The following is a 26,054-nucleotide window of genomic DNA, read 5'->3' on the forward strand; positions in this document are numbered from 1 at the left end:
GATGAACCTGGAGAGCATTATGCTAAGTGAAATAAGCCAGTCAGAGAAAGACCAGAACCATATGATTTCACTCCTATGTAGAATCTAATGAATAAAATGAACTAACAAGCAAAATGGAAACAGACCTCTACACAGAAAGCACGCTGACAGCTGTTGGAGGGGGGGTAAGGGCGGTTGAGGAATAGAGCAAAAAAGGACAAAAAAGAAAATTCATGGACATGGACAACAGTCTAGTAATTTCCAGGGAAGCAGAATTAGAGAGTATAGGAAGAATGAATGGTGATGAACAAAGACCTGACTTGGGGATAGGAGTGAATACACAATATGGTGTACCAGATGTGTTGTGTAGAATAGGGAGGTGAAACCTGTATAATTATGTTAACCAGTGTCATCCATCCTAATAAATTCAATTAAAAAAAAAAAGAACATACTCTTTCAAAAAACTAAAACATTTTAAACATCAGTTGTTCAGTTATCAGTTAGTATTATTAGTGTTTTCTGCCAAATAGTTTTAATTTTTAAAAGGAAGAGTTTTAGGTATAACAATGGAAATATTAAATATTAAAGTATGCATAGCCCCTATTATATACATCATATGACATGAGATGGTCCTACAGTGATTATGAATGAAAACTTATCAGTGGGACCATTTTTGCCCTCACCACCTACTTTTATTATGTTTTTCTTACCTTTCACTTTTGCAGTAAGCATTTCTGCAGCCTTTTGAAGATCAACAGAATTGAGGTTCTGATGTTTATTCATTATAGACTTTAAAACACGGAGAAGTTCATCCAGACGTATATGAATGACTTCTTTAAAACAGTCTTAAAAAGGAAAAAGGAAAATTTAAACATCTGATTCTTAAACCAAGTTTCAATATCTAAATTATGAAAGATCATTCTGAAGCACATTTCAGGTAAAAGCATTGGATCCACAATTTTTGCCACATATATGTTCACTTCTATTCTCACCACTACAATTATATACAATTCAAACATACAGCCTTCAAAAACCTTTTAATTCATTAAGGATTTCAAGGCTTGTACAGTTATGGTCAATTTATCACTATTTTTCAGTTTTCTCTGTCTAAATATGCTCTACAGATTTCCTGTAAGGAAACTTTATAAGGTTAAGTTTTCCCTGTCTTAGTATTTTTATTCTAATATACATTTTAATACATATGGTAACAGAGTTGAAGCCCTACAATATCTGATATATTAACCACTAAGAGCATAAAATTTATCATTCAAACCAGAATACTCTAGCCACTGAAAACAGGTGAACTACTAACTCATAATCATGACAGCACTTACAGGCATAGGCAAATAATCTTCAAAGTTTCAAAGACAACCACCTTAAATACAATACTCCGAGAGGTAATTTTCCTTTCTGTGATCTTACAGAGCACTAGGTGTTTTATAACATTTATTAAGTGCTTATGTGCTAGGCACTTTTAAAAGTACTGTACTTAAGTATTATTATTTCAATTTAGCTTTCACATTGACCCTAATAGGCAGATAATTTTAAAATCTCTATTGCACAAATGAGAAATTTGAGGCACACCTAAGTTCACCATGTTACTAAACTGTGGAACCAGAATTTAAACCACAGAGCTCTTAATTTTCCCTACTGAAATAACTTTAAAAACACTTTTAAATAATGTCATTTTAAAATTATACAGTTAATTTTTTCAGAAATGTTAAAAGATAATCACTAGAAAGAAAAACTGAAATTCTACCATCCTCTCCATCAAACATTCCATTCATTAACAGCATTCTCAAAAAAGAGAAACATGTAGGATGAGAAGAGTAGGCAAGGCTGGGAGCTGCGAACATCAGGGCAAAGAGTATTCCAAGCAGTACAAAAAAATAGTTCAGGTAGTGATAGAAGCAGAGAGAACAAAGTGCCTTTAGGAGAAAATCTGACTAATTCAACCAACAAATTCTGATAGAAAAAAAAATACAGGGGACCAGATGCTGGCCTAAGGAGCCTTGAAAATAAATAGAGTAAGACTAGAGGCAAAGAAAACGCACATAAAGCCTGACCTGTGGTGGTGCAGTGAATAAAGCGTCAACCTGGCATGCGGAGGTTCCAGGTTTGAAACCCCAGGTTTGCCAGTCAAGGCACATATGACAAACAACTATAAGTTGATGCTTCCTTCTCCTCCTTCCCCTCTTCTCTCTCTCTCTCTCTCTCTAAAATAAATAAGTAAAATCTTTTAAAAAGAAAAGAGAAGAAGATACACATACACACTGTAGTCTAGTTGATTAAGTTGTATTTTCAGTGAGGGTTCAGTTTAATAATTATGACACTGCCATATATGTACACTGGAGTGGAAATCTGCAATTAAGCAGGGGGAAGAGGCTATAATAACACATGTGGTGATGGATTAGTGAATACTCCAGTAGGAATTCATGTTTAGCCTAATACTGTACAGATGTAGAAGGCTACATAGAAATACTTATAGAATTGTGTTAGTATATAGGTTAGCATACACACATACATTTCTTTGCTATGTCAGCTGAGAGGGCCTAAAAGAAATGACAGTCGCTATGTCAGCTGAGAGGGCCTAAAAGAAATGACAGTCCAGTAACAACAAATACACTTAGCACCTTCATCTTCATTTCTAATACAATTCTCCAATATAAAAACAAACAAATAATATTAAAAACCAAATGACAAAACCAGGCCTCCTTAGAGAAATGGTTTATTCTAGGACTGGGGCAGGAAATATATAAGGTAAGTGATGAGCATCTTGTAGTGCCAGAAAGTAAGAGCTTAAAAGAAACAAACCCTTACACTGAAGAGGTATGCCAAGAGTACACAGGGCTAACTGAAAGAGCTCCCAATGGCCAAAGGCAGAACAATTTGACCAACAAATAAAGTAGTACTAGATTATAACCCAAAGTATAAAGGAAGTATTCCTGAGACCATACTGATACAAATAAATGATTGAATAAAGAAATGAAATAGAAGAAACAATCCTTGCATAAAAATATTCCAAATAAATTACATATTTTGTCCTCAACAAGGTGAAGCATGTGCATAGCAACCTCTTTCCAAAGAGTACCATATGGAAAGGATAACAAAAAGAGTAATTTTACATGGAGAAACTTAATTACTACTATTTAAAACAAGTGATCAAGTGATTATGGTCATCATTAACAACGGCAAATCATGTTCATAGTTAAGTACTCCTGATAATGTGATAAAAATGGCACTTTACATCTGTTATCTTCCTCCCAAAATCCCATAACCTCAATCTAATCATGAGAAAAATATCAGGCATATTCTAATCAAGGTGCAGCCTGCGAAATAGTCCCAGCCAATACTCCTTAAACTGTTGAGGTCATCAAAAAAGAGGAAAGTTTGGCCCTTGCCGGTTGGCTCAGTGGTAGAGTGTCGACCTGGCATGCAGGAGTCCGGGGTTTGATTCCCGGCCAGGGCACACAGGAGAAGTGCCCATCTGCTTCTCCACCCCTCCCCCTCTCCTTCCTCTCTGTCTCTCTCTTCCCCTCCCGCAGCCAAGGCTCCATTGGAGCAAAGATGGCCCGGGCGCTGGGGATGGCTCCATGGCCTCTGCCTCAGGCGCTAGAGTGGCTCTGGTCGCAACAGAGCATCCCCTCCTGGTGGGCGTGCCGGGTGGATCCGGGTCGGGCGTATGTGGGAGTCTATCTGACTGCCTCCCCGTTTCCAGCTTCAGGGAAAAAAAAAAAAAAATGAGGAAAGTTTGAGAAACTATCACAACCAAGGAGAGACTCAGGAGACATAACAAATAAATGATAGGGTCCTAGACGAGACGTTAGGGACAACTTATAAAAGTCTGAGTAAACTATAAACTTTCATTAATGATGTATCATTATCATCAAATATTGGTTCATTAACAGATGTACCATACTAATCTAAGATGTTAATAAATAGGGGACACTGAGTGTAACAGTATATGGGAGCTCTCTGTACTGTCTTCTCAATTTTTCTATAAACTAAAATTATTCTAAAAATAGTCTATTCAAAAAAAACTAGGAATGGGCAAAAGATTTTAGGAATATTAAATAAAATTATTTTCAAAAATATATATATTACTTTCATAATTAAAAATTTATTTATAGATTTTTAATTCCTAGGGAAATGTGAGTATGCAACTAACTACATAATAAAATTATCTTAATTAAATAATAGCTATTTGGTCTGTTTTATAATTGTGCATGTTAGTTCAGTTGCTTTTCTTAGTTGAGGAAATATAGCTTGGTGGTTGGTTAAAAGCATAGACTCCAGAACCAGACTGCCTGAATTGGAACTCCAACCACATGGCTGAGAGATCGTGGGCGAGTTACTTAGCCTCTCTGTGCCTCAGTTTCCTCACCTGAAAGAAGATAATGGCTGCCATTTCTAGAGTTGACTGGACTAAATGAGTTCAAACCCATAAAGTAGTCAGAACAGTGGGTGGAACATAACCCTCCATAAATCCTTGCAGCTATTCTTATTAGTTATGCAGCACCACAAAGAGGTTAATGACACAGGTAGATCTGAAACTGAATATATTAATAGTAGCTCTGAAATAAAAGGAACTTCTAGAAAACAGTAAAATTTGACTAGTTCTTAAGAAATAACAATTATATTTTCCCCTTGTTTTGTACTACAAGATCTATTCTTTGTTTGGCCTATACCTAAATAAAGCTAGTTTATGGTAATACTTCTGCCTACTTATCAAAACCAAAGTTGAGTGATTATCTAGTATCATAAAGTTGTACTGTACTCCTTCTGAAGCCTGTGTTAATCTTAAAAGAGAAAAAAAAAAGCCAGTCATTTCTATCCCCTACTCTGATGTTTCAAAATAAAATACACAAATGTTGACATACTTAAGAGAATATGTATTTTGAGGTCTCACGCCCAAGGAGCTTGCCTTTTGAATGTAACAATCATCAATATTCAAAATTAGTGTTGGGTATTAAACAAGAACTACAAAATACTAATGGCAGTAAATGGCTAAATAATCTAAAGTAATAAATTCTGGTCTTCTCAGAGTCAAGGAAATTAAAGTGTGTTAAAATGAATATATTTCAAGATTATTGAATGTTTTTCAATTTTCTTAATTTTAACTTCTAACACAGTAAAAAGTAAAAGCTACAGCCCACATAAACAAAAACTCTTTGGGATCCTCAATAACTTTTAACATTGTAAGGTGTAAGGCCAGTGGCTATTGCTGTCTTGGCCATGCAGGTTCACATTGAATTCGGGCAGATGGCTAAGGAACAATGGAGCCAGAAAACAGTGGGCCATTTGGTTTATTAAAGTCTCATAAGAGTGGACAAGCAAACAGGCAGGGAAGACTGCTTATCTATCAGGGCTCCCAAAGCCCCAACTCCTTCTCCAGTTCCACAAGCTGGACTCCTTCTCTCTCAGTAAGCACTCTCCAGCCAAAACCGTTGGGGGAGGCAGGAGTGGGGGGTGGGGGTGGGGTGGAACCCCTTCCCCAGCAAATAAGAGCAAACAATAGGCCCTCCCTAGCAGGAAGGCAATATGCAATTTGCAATCTGCTGCCCTGAGGGCAAGCACCCACAGCCTTCCATAGACTATACACACCTGGTGCTGCCCCAATACAAGCAGAACAAACCTAAAAAAACCCAAAACAACTTGTTTACCCAATTTAAGGAGTCCTCAGATTGCATGCAATGGGTTTTCTTAAAAAATCACTGCAAAACATTCCAATAACTATCAACATAAATGTTTTACCAACTTGAAGTCCTTTTTGCCTACAAGGAAGTCCTTATAAACACATATTGAAGTTGCTCCAAATCAAAATACAGAAAAGCAGTTATTTAGTAAGAAATTTCAGAAATTTAGTTAACATCAAATTACCCTGTAAATAATTTCAATTTCCTGTGACTGGACGTACTTCTGAAGTTTATAAATCAATGAAAGTGAACATGACACCTGAGGAAAATGTTAATTACAAAGATTCATAAACTTTCCTATATTTTTTAGGATAACTGTCAACTACTAGCACATTACTATATCCTGATAATACTTCAGCTGGGACTTTATAAGTTATAGCAAGCCCTTAATTTACATTTTATAAATGCTAAAAAATGTTCAATTCTTACCAAATGTTCTTTTCCCTTATAAAAGAATAAAGTTACCTCAAATTCTTTTTATAAGGCAAAAGGCCTATTAAACTGAATGTAACTTTTAAAAAAGTTTTAAGGAGTTTAAGTAGCTCCCTTACCAACACTAAATATTCTGTCTCCCCCACCCCCCAAACAGTAGCAGATGAGGCAGTAACTTCTTTCCCAGCACAGAAGAAAGGTTGTGGCTAATTGGTAGGGTTGAAAACAAACAGACTTCGATCAAGACACCTGGGTGCCAATGCTTGATCTGCCACACTTCCTTGAAATGACCCTATACAAAACTCTTAGCTTCTCTGATCTCAGATTAATAATGATCAGTAAACAGAATTAATGAGAACATCTGTCCTACCTACCTCAAAAAAATGCTGTGAATATCAAATAAATTAGCAGAAACAAAATGGTTTAGTCTTAATATAAAGTTACTATTAAATCTATAAACCATCCAAACTAAATACATTTGAAAACAGATTTGTCTTGCACAGAATTACATTCAATAACAAACATACTTATAGCACAGTCCTACAATAATCTGGCTAATGAAAACGAGACATTAAAGTTAAATTTCATTTTCATTTTGTATGTAAAATCTAAATTAGTAAATTACTTGAAAATAAAATTATAATTAAAGATACACTTAATAAAAATATTTCTATACCTATACAGTTAAATTATAGTATGGTACTTAATGTAGTCATGGAAATATAATTTTTAAATTTTATAATGGCCACATTGTAAATGTAATGAAATTGAATTTATACTACACAGAGGTATTATATATGTAAATATCATAATGTTCAAACAAAATCTTAACACTAGCTATCAGAACAGTACAACTACTATATCCCAATATTTGATTATCTACCATCCCAGTAATATGGTATTCTAAAAATTAATTTGTTTCACTCATTTGTGCCATTTATTTTTTGCCTCATTCAGCTTATCAAGTGAAAACAGATTAGCCAGCTCCACTTTTTGGTTCTCATGCATTAACACAATACCGCAGTGTTTATATTGCAAACACTTCATGGAAATACTTAAGTAAATAAATGAAAAAAATCCCTGGTGTTTTCCTTAATTTTAAAAAAAACTGACAATTTTTAAAATCAGTCCTGTTAATTCAGCTGAACCTTGCTGGGAAAGCAATGAAAACAAGAAGGAGGAAAAATGTTTCAGAAATTTTATCATTAGGAAACTCCCCCACCTTTTTTTCTTTCTTTCCTTTTTTTTTTTGTTTTTTGTTTTGCTGTAATGATTTCTGAATTTACAGGATAAAAATGAAGCCTGAACAACAGCGTTCTTTATCTAGACACTTGGGGATTGTTAAAATAATAGCTGACATTTAAAACGCTTATTTGAAGAGCTTTACATTTATGAAATCATTTAATCTTCACAACAACCCCATAATGTAGGTACTATTAACTCCTTTGGCAGATGTAGAAATTGAAGCACAGAGAAGTAACTTGCCCAAGGGCAAAATGATGATTTCATGTAGGCAGTCTAGCTCTAGAATTTATGCTCTTAATCACTAGATCATAGCAGTATGGTTAAATAAATATAGTTAACGACAGTATCTACAATCTGTGATTTAACAGGCTTTAACCTATTAATATGCCAGTTATTATTTAAAGTGATGTTAAATTAGGTAAATCATTCTGGGCAAGTAGAGAAGAGGAAAGTAATCTCCTAAGAGCTGGCACATGTGTAAATGAATGAGTTACCTGTATTTCATACTTCATTCCTCAAAGATTCAATCCATATTTTCTAGGCACTAAGGCAATGGGGTTCTCAAACTTTTTGAAGTCGGGGCACATCTAAAATCCTACAAATAATTGTAGGTGCACTATATACAAATTATGTTATAATAATTAAATCAAATATTAAAGAAAAAAATACAAAGTCCAAGCATGCTTTTATAGTAATTAAATGAAATAAATACAACAAAATTAAATTTATTCTGACATTAAGACATTTTTATGTTACATTTTTTGAGTTATGCTTTTTAGAATTCATAAAAAAGAGGGTTAAAAATTTTTTAAATGACAAAAAGATTATTTTTTATATACAGATACACATCCTTAGTAAGATTTAGTAAATTCGGCAGGTCCCAGTACAAATGTGTTAAGTTTTTTCATTCTTGTGTTTATGAGAAACATGAGCCTGATGTGTCCTAGCGATTTCTTCAATGTTTGGGCATGTATTTGAAAGGCAAAGTCTCATTTCCTTATCAATACATTGAAGAATTCCTCTCTTTTTACTCTTAATTGTGTTTACTCTTAAATGTGGGGAAGAATTCCCCACCATACATATCATCTTAACTTTATACCAAACAAAGGATAGAAGAAACTTGTCTCCAGTGTTTCCGGGTAACATGGGGGGTAGTGTAAACAATCCAGCACCACAGTTTAACAGCCTTTTGCAACCTAACCAGGCAAAAGAGGCGGGAGGTTGGGCAGACTGTCAGCTTACAGCCAATTTCCCACATCTGTGTCCCCCAAAAATCTAAACTCCAAAAACTCTGTTGGTTTTTCGGTCCCCAACAGGCACATATTTCTCTGGAATACCATAGGGCGCACCTGGAAATCTTCTAGGGTGCATCTGGAAATCTAGGGTGTACCAGTGTGCCCTGGCACACACTTTGAGAACCACTGCTCTAGTATAACCTATTAACATTCACATTAACCAATCCTAAGTGATATCCATTAGAAATCACTTCTAGCCTGACTGTTGGTAGTGGCGCAGATGAGGCATCGACCTGGGACCCTGAGATCCCAAGTTCAAAACCCTGAAGCTGCCAGCTCGAGCACCAGCTCACTAAGTGTGGAATTATCAACAAGATCGCACGGTTGCTGGCTTTAGCTCAGTGGGGTCACTGGCTTGAGCCCAGGTTTGTTGGCTTGCAGGGCATCACTAGCTCAGCTTGAGATCCCTGGTCAAGGCCGTATGAGAAACAATCAACAAACAACTAAAAAGTGACACAACTATGAGTTGAAGCTTCTCATCTCTCTTCTTTCCTGTTTCTCTCTCTCTCTTAAAAAAAAATCACTTCTAGAGGGGTTTACTTCTAAAAGAACAAAAGCAGAAGGCACACCTGAGACTAGCAACTTAATGTTTCTAATATTTCACAAAATCCCTGGTATACTATAGGGACTAAAAAATTAAGTAATAGTCATCAATAGTCAAATTAACACTCACTGAAATCTGTCTGAAACAAATGTACACAGTCTCCTGCATATTCACCCAGAAAGGAAAGGGTCAGGCCCTGGCCGGTTGGCTCAGTGGTAGAGCGTTGGCCTGGCATGCAGATGTCCCGGGTTCGATTCCCAGCCAGGGCATACAGGAGAGGCGCCCATCTGCTTCTCCACCCCTCCCCCTCTCCTTCCTCTCTGTCTCTCTCTTCCCCTCCTGCAGCTGAGGCTCCATTGGAGCAAAAGATGGCCCGGGCGCTGGGGATGGCTCCTTGGCCTCTGCCCCAGGCGCTAGAGTGGCTCTGGTCGCGACAGAGCAACGCCCCGGATGGGCAGAGCATCGCCCCCTGGTGGGCGTGCCGGGTGGATCCCGGTCCGGCGCATGCGGGAGCCTGTCTGACTGCCTCCCTTTTCCAGCTTCAGAAAAATACAAAAAAAAAAAAAAAAAAGAAAAAGAAAAAGAAAAAAAAAAAGAAAGGGTCAATCTGTATTGACAAGACTTCAATTAAGTCTTGGAAAATTTATGCAGAACTTCCCTCTCACACAGAACATATTACTTAATGACATTAAACTTGTTATTTAAGTCCTTTTGTTCAATAAAGCTTTCCTTAGTAAGTTATCCCTCTCTTCTAACTATAGTTCTGTCAAATTTAGGACCTAGAATTCATTAGAAGCTGTCACTTGTGAGAAGATCAGTTATGTTTTTACAAAATAAAAGCAATAACCCTCTTAAATTAGAAAGCACTTTTAAAAGAGAACTAGGCCCTGGCTGGTTGGCTCAGTGGTAGAGAGTAGGCCCGGTGTGTGGATGTCCCAGGTTTGATTCCTGGTCAGGGCACACAGGAGAAGTGCCCACCTGCTTTTCTACCCCTCCCCTCCCTCTCTTTTTGTTTCCCTCCCACAGCGGTGGCTCAACTGGTTTGAGCTCAGGAGCCCCAGGCACTGAGGATGGCTCCATGGAGCATCTGCCTCAGGTGCCAAGAATAGCTCAGTTGAGCATGGCCCTAGGCGAGGATTGCCAAGATGATCCTGGTCAGGGAGCATGCAGGAGTCTGTCTCACTATCATCCCTACTCTCACTTGGAAAAGAAGGAAAAAAAAAAAAGAGAGAACTAGCCTGACCACTGGTAGCACAGTGTATAAAGTGTTGACCTGGGACACTGAGGTTCCAGGGTCAAAACCCCAAGGTACCCAGCTGGAGCACAGAGTCGCTGGCTCAAGCAAGGGGTCACTGGCTTGGCTGGAATCCCCACCAAGTTAAGGCACATATCAGAAGCAATCAATGAACAACTAAAGTGATCCAACTACAAGTTGCTGCTTCTCATCTCTCTCCTTTCCTGTCTGTCTCTCTCTCTCTCTCTGAAAATAAATAAATAGGCCCTGGCCGGTTGGCTCAGTGATAGAGCGTCAGCCTGGCGTGCAGGAGTCCCCGGTTCGATTCCAAGCCAGGGCACACAGAAGAAGCACCGATCTGCTTCTTCACCCCTCCCCCTCTCCTTCCTCTCTCTCTCTCTCTCTCTCTCTCTCTCTCTCTCTCTCTCTTTCTCCCCCTCCCGCAGCCAAGGCTCCATTGGAGCAAAGTTGGCCTGGGCGCTGAGGATGGCTCTGTGGCCTCTGCCTCAGGCACTAGAAAGGCTCTGGTCGCAACAGAGCAACACCCCAGATGGGCAGAGCATTGTCCCATGGTAGGCATGCTGGGTGGATCCTGGTCGGGCGCATGCGGATGTCTGTCTGACTGCCTCCCTGTTTCCAACTTCGGGGGGGGGGGGGGGGGAATAAATAAATAAAAAAATATATATATATATGTATATGTATATATAAATAGTTCTAAAAAAGAGTAAAAGTTAGAAAACTATGTTATCTGAACCTGATGATAGACATCATTGTTGCACAGTAAACTTTTTAAAAAATTCATTAAAAAAAGTGTCATATAATCAATATACAAGAAATATTAAAATAACTAACCTCTGAATATATTTTATAATTGGCAATGGAGACTTGAGTCTCCACTGAGTACCAGAAAAATTAAGTACTCTGTATTGTTCTTTCTAGCCCAATTAAAAAAACCTTGTACTTTTCAAATTCCCAAATTTTGAGCTTCGAGCATGTTCCACTTGGGAATGGGCAATCTTGTCACAAAGACAGACTGTAAGATTACTGTATAAACTACAAGATTTGTAAATGAGTTCTTTGAAATTGAGAACACATTATTCCTCAGGGGGGCAACCATAAACCTGAACTGGTACTTACACTGCAAATATATTAATCTGCTGTATTATATGTATTTAAACACAGAGAATGCGTGTATAATTCAGTGCCTTCAGCATTTTAATATAAGATGCAAAATCTGCCCCGTAATTATCCATAATGTGCCATTAGAACACTGAATAGAGATCAAAACTTCAAATTCCACATCTGCTACTTGCATGGAATTACAGGGTAACCTCCTCCTGAAAATAGGTACTGGACAGAGAGAATTAACAAGCTCTAATACTTACCCTATCAAAGCAACTGTTTTCACAGGCCTCTGACCTCCCACATTAAGGTCTCCATTTTCATTTGTAAATAAAAACAGTTCAGACAAACTGCAGACATGCTGAACTCTTTCAAGGGACATAGGCTCTGGAAAAGACCTATTTTCTCTAACCATTTCCCAAACAACTACTGCAATATGAGCTTTACATTCTCAGAAAATTTTCATAAATATCACACTTAATATAGTAACCAGAAAACTAACATTCCAAAGATTCTATAGAATGGCAGGAGATGGATGTCCTCTAAAAGTATTATGTACTTTAAAAACAAATACTTAGCTGTCCTCCTCAGCTCTGAACTGTCAATAGTCACCATTGTAGAATCTCCAACTCCAACCAAATTTTGAATCACAGGATTATAAAAATGATAGCACCTGGTGCAAGTACCTCATTCTTAACAGATTAAATGACTTAAGTCATATTCTAGAATACGATAGTAGCAGACCTAGGCATAGAACCTAAATATCATGTGATTCTCTTTCCAGAGCTCTTTCTATCATCTCTTATTTATCAATTTAACTAAACTGTATAACCTGGCTGGAAATTGATCTGCTTATTCAAATCAAAGGGCATGAAAGCTACAAACTAAAGGCAACTTAGGGAAGGGGAATCCAAACAGACCCCAAGAGTTCCTATTTTTATGTAATGTTTTTCAAACTTGCTCCCATAACAATTTTCTAGGTTTCCATTTAAAGCTATAGAATTCAAAAATAACTTATAGCTCAAGAATTCATCTCAATTTCTCACAATTGATAAAGGCCAAATGTCTGTACCAGCACTGTCCAATAGAAATTTCTGCCAACAATGGAAATTTCTATAACTTTACTGTCCAAAATGCCACTAGCCACATGTGGCTAAAAAGCCCTTACAATGTGGCTATTGCAACTGAGAAGCTGAATTTCTCATTTTAATTAAATTTAGGCCCTGGCTTGTTGGTTCAGTGGTAGAGTGTCAGCCTGTGGATGTCCTGGGTTCGATTACCAGTCAGGGCACACAAAAGAATCGACCATCTGCTTCTGACCCACCCTTCTCTTTCTCTCTTTCCCTCCTGGAGCTCAACTGGTTCTAGTGCAGAGCTCCAGGCTCTGTGGAGCCTCTGACTCGAGTGCTAAAAATTGCTTGGTTGCGAGCACTGGCCCCAGACAGGGATTGCTGGGTGGATTCCGGTCAGGGCACATGCGGAAGTCTGTCTATCTCCCCTGCTCTCACTTGGGGGAAAAAAAAAACCCCAAAATGTAAATAGCCATATGTCCAGAGCCTACCATATTAGATAGTGCAGATCTAGATAATCCCAGTGAAAAGAGAATTGGCTAATGAAATGAAAACTGAGCAGTGTTTTTACAGAGTACTGGCCCCATGAAGCATGTGAGACAGAGTGGAAAGAACAAACCATATTGCACTCATGACCTTTGGGTTCCAAATGAAACCACTGTTTACCAACACTAAGCAGTTGATGAAATCACACCATCTGTGTTATACATACAACTCATCTGTGAAATGGGGCTAAAAGTGCCTGTCTTTGTGGGGACTGTGTAACTTCATACTGTTTAAAATGTAAAAGTACTCTGTCTGAAAAATGTCAAGTCTAGCCTCAACAACACAATTGAATACCTGAAACAACAGTCAAGTGATCTGCACATCAGTTCCTCATGACAGGTAAAATATACAAAGAAAATAGCATTCAAATCACACAAAAAGGTGATCTAATTATATACTTACATTCTATGTTCTTGAAAGCTAAAAGTTAGTACAAACATTCCTGTACATCCTCATGCCTCCTGACTGTCCAGAGTGCAATCGTAACAAAAATTTTTATTTTAAAAATGTGTAAGGCAACAATTAAAAAAAGGCAAATGTTATGTTCTTATTTCCATAAATCGGTTATCAAACAAACATGATTTTAAGTTAAAAAAAAATGTAACTGGAACTAATTTCATTTTTTGAAAAAAAAACCCTCACTCCCAGGGGCCAGCTAGCATGAAAAAAACTTACTACTCAAAGGGTTAACAGCCAACTGTTAAGAATTAAAAGACAAAATAATGGCAAGGCCACTAACAAGGCTCCTTCACTGCAAAAGAGAAACAGTGTAGTAACTCTTCGCTGTCTGGCCACAATTTACAACTATGGTGGTACTAAAAAATAGCAGAAGTCCAGGGATATTTCTCAACACCCAGGATAACAAAAGGACAGGCTATGTCTAGTCTAAAGAAACATATGTAATAATATCACCTTCAAAAGTTACAGAATTTTAAACTTTTTATCTGTTTTCCTGAAAAGTATATTTCATGATTCTTATAATAATTCTATTAAGCAAACAAGAAATAGTCTGATACTCTTAACAAGCTGTAAATCATGATCAATATTAAAAGCAAGCATATTATTATGTAACATTTTATCATTTATAATGAGGTTAATTTACGTTTATACATACTCCCTTGTTTAAAGAAAACAAAAAAAGTAGTTTTATCAACTCTGATAAACTAAATAGTATATTTCTAGATTTTGTTAACAACAATCCAAAGACAGAAAACCAAATTCTTCTTAAATCCAAGATTTACTCTGAGGTGACATATATACATACATCCTTTTAACTCTAATTAAAGAACCAAGCATTAAAATCAAGCTAAAGGTAAATAAAAAAATTCTCTGAACTCTGCTTACTATGAAAGTTGGTTATCCAAAAAGACGATTTTTACATTTTTTATTAATTTACCAGCCATAAATGGCAAGATTTTTTATTATTAGCAATATGATCAAGTATTTAAAATTTTGAAGTACTAGTTTTCTTATTAGAAGGATAATATCCTTACAGTTTTTTAATATTAAATTACCATGAAAAATATATTTCCATACACATACTTTCATCTCAAGGGGTAGACTCCTTTGGCTATCTTATATATATTACCATTTTTCTTTTTTTTTCCACTTAGGATCAGCTTTCAATCCTCTTTCTTCCTAATTTCTCAACTGCCTACTCACAAATAAAAGTCATATAAAAATATATATGCATATACTTATAGTCTCAAAAGAATGGCTCATGTAATTGTTGTTTTAAGGAAAATTCAAACACTAAAATTTTGAGGCTACATTTCAAGTCCAGTATTTTGGGCATTTCAATCTGAAAAATTAGAGTTAGGATAGAATAAACTCTTAAAAGCAGTATTTAAAACAAGATATGGCTTTAGTTTGTTTATCAAAAAATGAATATTAAACTTACATACACAGAAAATATTTATTGGAATCTTTAGAAATGTCTATGAAACACCTGGAGGTCACATGTAGGTAATACCAGGTATCTTCATTTTCCACATCCAGACAAACCATTTATGAATACAGAAATGAAGTGCTACTCATCAGAAAAATAAAAAAGCTGTATTTTTATTATCACTGCCATCAAATTAGCATATAAAAGATGCAATAAAAGTTGAAAGACTTAGGTACTCAGAGCAAGTCAGGGAGTATAGATGTGTATAACTACTTATCTCTGAAGAATCAAATCTTTTGCTCCACTACCCATATCTAACAAGACAGAATAAATTTTGTAATTATCCCTTAGCTGACGAAGCACACTAAAGAACAGCAAAACAGAATTGTTTGATTTTTTTTAAAAAATGTTCTCAAATGCAGTCATTTTTAGATTAGGTTTTAGGAACAATATAGAAAACCAACAATGTAAACTATAAACATAAGTCTGCTTATTAAAGACCAATCAATGCACTGTTAACCATTAAGAAGTATAAAATTCCAATGATCTAAAATATCCCTATGTCAAATGGGCCTAACTGCTAAGAACCAAAGACCTATTTTTGCTTTTTATATTTTTTCCTCACACTTACTGAAGTTCCTATAATGTACTGCACTGGATCTGATTATAAAATAGATTATATAAAATATAATAGATTATATAAAATAGATTATGAAATGTTTGTAAACAACAAATTTTTGGGGGGAGGCATAAAATAACTACAGGAGGATATCCTTTTTCTACCACTGTGTATATACTTATCTGTAACTAGGTTGGCATTTAAAAACTTTACAAACTATCCAGTAAGAGTGCTAAGAGAAAATAGTTGACAAACCTGAAAAAATAGCTTCTTTCAAATATAATAGCATATGGGAGAACTTCCTGGTATCATTCACCAACTCCTTGATGTAATCCGGATCAAAAACAGAGTTGGAACTTAAAGACTTGAGCCCCATTTCAGAAGTTGTAACATCAGTAGAGAGCTGGCCTGATGACAAAACACGTTTTTTCTTTGTCTTTTTCTGTTTGTGAGCAATCATCCTTTCATTTAAGTCAGAAAAACTGAAATCCTTAAAGGGGTGAGAAAAAAAGAGAAAAACAAATACTACATCAACCAGGGGAACATACTACTAGTTTTTCATAAATAGACCATAGCCCACCTCAGTATTTTATTAAAATTGACTACCACATGAAACGCTGTACTGTACTACTACTAACAGTATCAGCTTCCATTTACTACATACCAGTAATCTTAATACTTTATGATATGCAAACTACTATTCTCTTCATTTTACAAGTTAATAAACTTGATGTTTGGAGGTTAAATAATTTGTCTAAGCTCTTAGCTGATAAATGATGAACTGGTACTTAAACTCAGATTTGCCTTGTCACCAAAATCCATGTTCTTAACTCTGAGGGTACAGAATTTTTGTAATCTGTAAAAGTTTTCCTGAACTGTCACTTAGTGGAAGGAATTCTCCCTCATTACATCACTTTCAAAAATAAAGATGAAATATGAGCTTTGAAAAAAGAAAGACTAGTTTTTAAAATCCCTCTCCATCACTTACGGTGTGTGACCTGACAAGCTGGTAATCATCTCTCTACTTTGGTGTGCATGTCATTTATAAAATGGGAATACATCCTAACAACACCTACCTCTTGAGATTATTGTAAGCATTAAAAGAGTTAATGGTATAGAAGTGTCCACCTAACATATACATGTTCAGTTATATTTAGTTCTCAGTAATAAAGCATACACACATGTGTACATGAACACACATATGATGAACAGATAAAATCTAGGTTATCAAGTTTCAGCAAGAATATTTCTTTGTTGAAAACAAGTTCTCAGGGTGTCCACTAATCTGACACACCCACAATGGTTAAACAAATAAATGTATGATTATCGGGGCACATTTTTTGGTAATTTCAGGATCGTATAGTAAAAACACAACCTGGAATGAGAACAATTTAGGTTTGAATCCTGGCTCCTTATTTTTTTAAACGTGTGACCTGTACAATTTGCTTACAGGCTGTGTATGAGGATTAAAGGGAACCAAAAATTAACAGACTTCATTATGTTAAAATGCCCAATTCTGACACATAGTTGAAACTCAAGAAAATCTTTGTTCACATTTATATTTTACCTTTTCAGAAGATAAAGTCCTAATGTTGTTTGCATCTCTTGAAATCAAAAAAGAAATGACTTATGGAATTAAATTAGCTCAAACATCATCATTAAAATATTTTTCAAATATTCTGCCTTGAATATTTGGATCCTTTCAAAATGGTAAAATTACTAAGACCTTCTTAAAATTCACAGTAGAAAGTTTTATGTAATATTCATTTCCAGTTCACATGTAAGATATATTATCGTATCATTTACTCCTTCCTATATCTCACCTAACTCTATAAACATTTTTTCTTCCTAATCTACTGCTCTTTAGTTAATTCATTTCTATGTTTACTACCACTCTAGGTGATTTACTATCATTTATTTGTCTGAGCTATTGTTACTATTTTCCTAATGATCTCTCCAAATCATTCTTGTCTCACTCAAAAGTACTGAGTCCACTTTTCAAAACATGAATCCCATTGTGTCATTTCTCTACTCAAAACTCTTCCAAAGGACAAGAAAGAAGCTATCGTGCACTATAAGACCTGAGATCTGGCTCCTACCTACCTCTGCAATATCCTCTTTAGTCAAGATTCCTAGTCAATACTCTCAACACTCCTGCCACACACACCTGCTTCTCATTCTTCCAACATTGTTTGCTGTGACCCACAGTAGGAAATAATTTCGTATCATGGGCCAGTATGTGTATTAAGTATGTTATGTTTATGTGTGGTGTTATGTGTAGGAATGCATAAAACACAAAACAGACTCCAGCCAAGGAGCCAGGTGCTATACTCAGATAATTTATATCCTATCCCATTTCACTTTTAAAAATGCTGGCTGCAACCCACCAAATTGATTTATACTCAATGGGTTCATGACCCTATAACTTGAAAAACATTGACTGTTCAACTAAGGGTCCTATCTCTACACAGTTCCTATTGGCCTGGACTACTACTTTCCCTTTGTTTATTCATTCTAATCTCAGTTCAAAGATCACTTCCTCAAAGAAAACTTCCTGGACCACCTCTGTCCCCATAACCACCACCAACCTAGAGCAGAATCTCCTATTAGATGCTTTATAGCAGTGGTCCCCAACCCCCAGGCCGCGGACCGGTACCGGTCCGTGGACCATTTGGTACCGGTCCACAGAGAAAGAATAAATAACTTACATTATTTCCATTTTATTTATATTTAAGTCTGAACGATGTTTTATTTTTTAAAAAACGACCAGATTCCCTCTGTTACATCCGTCTAAGACTCACTCTTGACACTTGTCTCGTAAGTTCGACAATTATATATTAAAATTGTTCAATAATTTTAAAATACCACAGTTTTTATGCATAATTTTATTTTGTGCACTTATCCGTCCCACCCTAAAGGCCGGTCCGTGAAAATATTTTCTAATATTAAACTGGTACATGGCCCAAAAAAGGTTGGGGACCACTGCTTTATAGTATCTTATACTTTTCATGAACTTTATATGTCTTCCAATCTAGATGATAATTTCAAAGAAATGAAGACCACATTTGTTTGCTAATCATTTGTTTTCTGTTCACAGTATGTAGCATACTAGGGATGAATTACTCACAAATATTCAAAGAATGAATAATGAGCTTATAAATTTTATAAAGTTTTAATTAATTTTTATAGAAACAAAAATGATTAACTCCAGATTGTTCGAGTGTTTTGAATGGAAAATATCAATGGTTTTTAAAAATCTATCTCTAAAACAGTCTTTCAAAACAATACAAAAAAAATGAGATTGAGTAAAGGCAAGATTACTTAAAATTGAAATCAAAGTTGGATTTCTATTACTGTTTCTCTGCCTCTGATTATTAAAGGTGTCTGAACATTTCTCTAATAGGTTTTAAAGTTCCTTTATTGAATAATCTTATTAATTTCTGATAATTTGAGAACGTAATTTTTACATTTAAACTAGTTTAAACCTAACATTAATCCTTAAATGTGTATATAACTTCTAAAATGAATGTAGCACGGCCCTGGCCAGGAAACTCAGTGGATAATGTCCTCCTGGCGCACTGAGGTCACAGGTTCAATCCCTGGTCAGGGACAAATGAGCACACAACTAAATGAACAACTAAATGGAACAAGTTGACACTTCTCTCTCTCAAAACAAAGAAAAAAATTTTTTTTAATAAATAAATAAAACAATCACAGCACCACTTTTAAAGCACTATTATTATGCCTAAGTCTCCCCAACAAAAACAAAAAACCCCAAAACACTCTAGTGTCTTATTTTGGCACTCTCTTACAAATTACTAATTGAGAAAAGACTATTAACCTAACTTACCACTTTTGCAGCTTACTTAATGAAGTCATTCTCATTAATTTTAGCTGCTTTTAGTTTAATGACTTACAGAATTAATTGGTCATTGTCACTGGTGAAAAGGTAGTTATAAAAATTAAGGACATATCACAAGTTACAAATAAAACAATTCACCTATCTCAACAAAATAATTCACTTTAACAAGTGTAATATTAGTAACCCAAAGTTCTAAAGTGTTTCAAAACTGCTTAAACATTTTTAGTCAAAACTTAAAAAATCTGTAAACAAATAAGCAAACAAAAAACAGAACAAGAAACAGTGAAGAAAGTAAGAACTAAAAAGGTTTATACTTTAATTCTAGTCAGCATTATGGTAATGTACTAATTTTGTTATATACACTTTACTACTTTTCATATTTCAAACTTAAAAATGGTACAGGTGAAAAAAATAACAAAGTTTTTCAAGCTTATATAAAACTGAACTACGATAAGGAGAAAGTCTGGAGAATATACACTTTCCAGGATCATTCATACTACTTTCCCATGTCCCAAGATGAACATACTCTCCTTGGTGTAACATACAATGTAGTTAGCAACCGACTGTAACTGGCAATTTAATTAAATGAGGTAATAATATGGAAAGTACTTAGCACAGAGCCTGGCTCCTCAAGAGGACTCAATAACTGTTAGTCACTATCACAAGTAGTGCTTTATTGTGGGAGACTCTTTTAACAGAAGTAACGAACAACATGTGGCTTCAGTACAATATATCTATAGACTGTGAGCAAAAAAAATAGGACTAGGGACAATTCCAGAAACTTAATTGACTTCATGGAAACCTACTAAACCACTTCCAAGTGAAGTCTGAGCTGTGCAAATACTGTTGAACAAAATATTTGTGAAACTCTCCTAATTCTCATGCATCGCTTTCAACTTCAACAAATGTGTTTGATCCACTTCTCAGAAAATTTTGTAGAAAACAGAAAATTACTGGGCAAAACTACTTTCTCTGTTATGTTCTAACTTCTAAGTCATGTGTGCATTAGAAATGTGAACACTAACTTCCAGTACCCTGGAATATGGCTCTTCCAAGGCTTCAGTAGCCTGTGCTATTAATGCCCCATGCCCGTGTACCTTCCCAGCCAAATGTATTACCAAAGAAATATTTTCATTTTAGGCAGTGGATTAATTCAAGTACAAAACAGCCCCAAATATCTGTTACTCTTTCTATCTCAGGAAAAAAACCTGCCAGTTATTTCAGAAATCTGCTAGTTCAGCACAATTTGGTAAAAATCTACTTTAAAATGGCAAATAAATCAGAAAAATTCATTCTGGAGTTCTTTAAGGTATTTGATTATATTTTCAAAAAACTTTACAGAAATAGAGAATAGGGGCATGACAAAATTTTTAATAATAATATGCAAACAATTGTAATTTCTAAAGAAAGGCATGCAATGCACATACACTTCATTCCTGTGCAGTTAGAACCCAGCACATTTAAAAAAGAGAAAGCTACACAACCTCCCACGCCTCCAGAATGTCGAGCATTCCTGGCAGGCAGGGCTCTCCCTTAACCAGCTAACCAATGCCAAAGAGTATGTTCTCCATCCGAGGTTTTAAAAACATAATGGGAGAATGGAGCAAAAGGGGTGGTGAAAATTGATTGTGATGGATGAGATACCTTCACGAAGACAGCAGGAGAAAGCGGAAGGGTCACTCAGCTCCCTCCTTTAGCAGCTAACAGCCCTGTCCTCCGAAAAGGTACGAGGCCAATTCCTTCTTGAGAAAGAGAGTTTTAAAAAAGACTAACATGCCCTGGCCGGGTTGGCTCAGCGGTAGAGCTTCGGCCTAGCGTGCGGAGGACCCGGGTTCGATTCCCGGCCAGGGCACACAGGAGAAGCGCCCATTTGCTTCTCCACCCCTCCGCCGCGCTTTCCTCTCTGTCTCTCTCTTCCCCTCCCGCAGCCAAGGCTCCATTGGAGCAAGGATGGCCCAGGCGCTAGGGATGGCTCTGTGGCCTCTGCCCCAGGCGCTACAGTGGCTCTGGTCGCAACATGGCGACGCCCAGGGTGGGCAGAGCATCGCCCCCTGGTGGGCAGAGCGTCGCCCCTGGTGGGCGTGCCGGGTGGATCTCGGTCGGGCGCATGCGGGAGTCTGACTGTCTCTCCCTGTTTCCAGCTTCAGAAAAATGAAAAGAAAAAAAAAAAAAAAAAAAAAGACTAACATGAGGCTCCTCAGTCACTAGGTCTCCAGCTTGAAAGGTCTCATATTTGAGCTCATCCGTCAAAAAAAATTAAAACAAACAAAATACCGTCAAGACTCCACACATCCACAATGGAATTGAGTAGAACCACTGAGACAGAACGAAACACCGCTCCGAAGACAGACAAGGAAAACAATGCACCACGGAAACCCTAAATATCCCAGGAGTGAGACCCAGTGGAAGTGAGGACTGTCAGGGCAGGTGGGAGCCGGACGGGTCAGAAGCGACCAGACTGTAACGGTCACAAGCACAGACTCCCAAGAAAAACCCGCCCGGCTTTAAATCCGCACTCTGTCAGTTACTAGTCTGTGTATTCCGGCAGGTTTTAGCCTGTTTCCCCGTGTGAGACACGAGTGAAGTAATCTCGGACCTGTCATGAGGATTAAAGAAGTTAAAAGTACAACGCTCTTCAAACACGACGGAGACGGTAAGACCTGCTGTGTTTACTTTTATTACCGGCGTCACCATCCTCTCCGGGTCACCGCTTGCGCCGTTCTGGACCCCCCGCTCCTGGAGTCGCGCGCCCCAAGAGCCCTTGTCCGGGCCGACTTCTCTCCGAAGAACCCGAGGACCCAGGCCCAGCCTCCAGCACAGAACGCAGCCACTCCGCCCGCGCCACCGCGTGGGCCGCCCGGACCCTTGACCGCAGCTCGCGGGCAGCTGCCGCGGGTGACGCCAGCCCCGGGGTGCGGCCGCCGCCCCACACTCACCGTGGCGCTCCATCCCGCGTTCCGGACGTGGACGTCCGCTCAGCACTCACGGCCGCCGTCGCCGCCGCCGCCGCGGGCTGGAACTCGTCGCACCCATCTCCCACGATCCGCGGACGCCCGGCCAACTAGCCGCCTCGACCGCGCTGACCGCCGCCGCCCCGCCCCCTGGCCTCGCTCCTCCCTCCCAGACTCGCCCCGCGCCCCCAGAGCCAGCCGATTGGCCCGCGCGCCCAGGGGGCGGGGCTGGCGCCTAGCTCTCCCGCTCAGGACAGGGATGTCAGCTGCACCCAGGCCCGCAGACTGGAGCCAATTTCTCAGGATCTGTGAGGCTTGCGGCACACTGGGCGGAGCCAACCTTCGGAACAAGTCACCTGATGACTTTATCTGGCTAATGGGAGTTTCTCAAGAAGAGCAATCCACATTTTTTATAAGGTACATATTTGGACCATGTTGTTTCTCCCTCTTCAAATCCTTTAAGAAAACAAAAACAGGACCCCACACAGGTAAAGTGTAATACAGGCCTGGGGGCTCAACTCCTTTTCAGAAAAATGAACTACCACAAAACCAGCCAACTACTCTGACCTCTGTAGAGGGGAATACTATCCACTTAGAGTAGCGATTTTCAATCCTTTTCATCTCATGGCACGCTTAAACTAATTTCTGAAATTCTCTGGCACACCAAAACATAATTTTTTCCCCTTATAACAAAATATAGGATAATTTTGATTCGTTCACACTATATGACTTGTTGGCTGTTGTCATTTTTTTTAATTTGACAATCTAAGAGGTCAGTGCCCCTGACTAAATAGGTAGTGCATGTTTTAAAAATTATTGCAGCACACCGGTTGAAAATCGCTGGCTCAGAGCAATATTCTTCTTCAACTGTGCTCTCAAACTTGCTCGGAAAAGAAAAATGTCTTTGAAACATAAAATAATTAAAGAAAGCAGTGGGGACTAAAAGTACATAAGCGCCCATATCATACTATTCACTGGAACAAGCGGTGTCATTAATCTCTCAGTGCTGGAACATTCAGAAAGAACTGATGGAGAAACAGGGCACATGGGGAGGGAGGGTGACTGGATGATGGTGGAGGCAGATAGAAAAATGATCACACATGGGAGAAAGCAGAAAAAGATACAAAGTGTGAGGAGGAGAAGTCTGAAAGAAAATGAGGCTGCATTGGGAGAGGCAACACCAAGGAAGGCAGAAACAACTGCAGGCAGAAAGAAAATAAGAATGAGAAATAAGAGAAGGAAAGACTACCTAACTTACAGAGACACTTGAAAAAGGAAGTGAGCATGACAGAGCCACTAGTGAAGTAGTGAGAGAAGGAGAGAATACTCATTGACAAAAGAGAAGAGAGCCTGACCAGGCAGCGGCGCAGTGGATAGAGTGTCAGACTGGGGTGCGGAAGACCCAGGTTCGAGACCCCGAGGTCATCTTGAGCGAGGGCTCATCTGGTTTGAGCAAAAGCTCACCAGCTTGGGCACATGTGAGAAAGCAATCAATGAACAACTAAGGTGTCACAACGAAAAACTGATGATTGATGCTTCTCATCTCTCTCCGTTCCTGTCTGTCCCTATCTATCCCTCTGACTCTCTCTCTCTGTCTCTGTAAAAACAAACAACAACAACAAAAAAACAGACAGAAGAGGAACATCTCTCAGATCTTTGAACTCTCACAGGAAAAACAATGCTGGGGAAATAAAGCAAATTTGGGCCCTTCAAATACTACTTGAGAAAGAGAAATGTGAAAATGCTCAGCTCCTTGGTTACTTTAGCTCCACATTGAATTTCTTAGACTCAACTTACACAAATTTACCCCTTCAAACCCCAAACACAACAGTACCAAGGACATGCCACAGATACTCAGAAACCTCAAAAGCAAACTGTCCTTCCAATTACACTTAAAAAGAAAAATGCACCATGGACTCTCACCATGGAAACTGATAATGCCCTGAACTCAAACTATTAAGAGGAGACATTAGGAGATCCCAGGCCAAAAGGGGAGTGGAGCTGGGAGACAGTGCAACCCTGATTAAATCATAAACAAGGTTTTTGAGAAGAAATACATTAAAGTCACTCAACCTGAAACACCCCTTTATATCTATTTTAAAATATATTGTTTTGTGCTATCTTATCCACTATGATTTTGTTCCTTATTAAAGTGGATCTGGCAGTGTCATTGACAATGCTTTGAACAAGGTCCTGACAGAAAGAAAGGGTATGTGGGGTAGAGGTGGTGGTGTGATGAGACAGAAAGGAGCACGGAGGAAGAAGGGAGAGAAAAACCAGTGAAACAGACAGAGATGTGAGAAGGCCAGAAACAATTGTGGAGAGGCAAGTAAAACAGAGGAAAGAAGACCAAGAAAATGCACAGTCAAGTGGAGGCAGAGAAAGAGAAAATAAGATGGAAACAGAACAAGAAAGGTAAGAGAGACAAAGAGAAATGATAACGAGTGACTGCCCACTAACAGAAAGGGAAGAGGGACACTTCTCACACTCCAATAATTCTAGGGAAGTGAAGACAATTAGGCCTCTGCACTGTTACCTGAAAAAGATAAATGAGAACCCCACGCTCCTTGATTACCTGGCCTCTACAATTATACTGCAGACCTGATTTTTAAAAACTCACCCATTAAGCCTTAAACCAACTGTAAAAGCACTAGAAATACTGGAGATACCTAGCATCCAAGTGTTCTTGATTTGAGGAGAATGATGCAGCACAGACACTCACCATTGAAACCACTGCTGACTAAACTGGAGGACACCACCAATGGGGAGGGAGGAAAAGATTCTGAAGGCCAAGGAGGACAATGTGGCAGGGCAACTCTCAGGGAGTTTAATGGAGAAAAGTCTGCCCCTCTGAACTGTATGGCTTAATTTCAAAACCCTTCCACCAGATCTACAGCTAAACCATCTCAAAACAGACAACTATTGTGCATAGGACCTAACGCAGAGTGGATCTTCAATGAACACTAGATGGTTAAATTATAGGTAAAGTTATCTGAGGAAAACTTTGCCAAGTTTCTCAATCCCAATCTTCCTCTTAAATCTTTTTTAAAATATGTCTTCTGCTATCTCCTCTAACCTTCTTCCTTAGTAAGGAGGATAATAACATTTGGAAACATTTGAAAAAATAGTAATTCACATTTAAATTAATAGTGTTATTTTATTAATCCCCCACTTGCATTTTGTTTAAAGTAATGTTATAAAAGTTTCAAGTATGAAAAATATCTTATTGAAACAATACCTTTTTGCAAGTCCAAAATTCTGGGTTTATAAATAAACAGTAAATGTTAAAAAAAAGTAAAATCATCTGTACATCTATTGTAGGATTTCTTTTTTTTTTTTTTTTAATTATTTATTTATTTATTTTTATTTATTCATTTTAGAGAGGAGAGGGAGAGACAGACAGAGAGAGACAGAGAGAGAGACAGAGAGAGAGAAGGGGGGGAGGAGCTGGAAGCATCAACTCCCATATGTGCCTTGACCAGGCAAGCCCAGGGTTTTGAACCAGCGACCTCAGCATTTCCAGGTCGACGCTTTATCCACTGCGCCACCACAGGTCAGGCTATTGTAGGAT

At 37.9% G+C, this 26,054-nt stretch overlaps 1 protein-coding gene across 4 annotated transcripts in view; it reads right to left on the reverse strand.

Moving 5' to 3' along the window:
• Positions 1-26,054, reverse strand: part of ARHGAP29 (Rho GTPase activating protein 29) — an 83,148-nt gene that overhangs the window by 45,271 nt on the left and 11,823 nt on the right. Inside the window, exons 1-3 of one of the 4 annotated variants that reach the window (XM_066268711.1) lie at positions 22,469-22,612; positions 15,926-16,160; positions 690-824 (exon numbers count right to left, since the gene is read on the reverse strand). In XM_066268711.1, the coding sequence (XP_066124808.1) occupies positions 690-824; positions 15,926-16,130 (340 nt within the window). In that variant the 5' untranslated portion in view covers positions 16,131-16,160; positions 22,469-22,612. Of the gene's footprint in view, positions 1-689; positions 827-15,925; positions 16,161-22,468; positions 22,613-26,054 lie in introns of those variants that run through there. The other 3 variants (XM_066268710.1, XM_066268712.1, XM_066268713.1) reach the window with 3 other exon arrangements.

Source organism: Saccopteryx bilineata, chromosome 3 (assembly GCF_036850765.1).
Source record: "Saccopteryx bilineata isolate mSacBil1 chromosome 3, mSacBil1_pri_phased_curated, whole genome shotgun sequence".
Lineage (NCBI taxonomy): Eukaryota > Metazoa > Chordata > Mammalia > Chiroptera > Emballonuridae > Saccopteryx > Saccopteryx bilineata.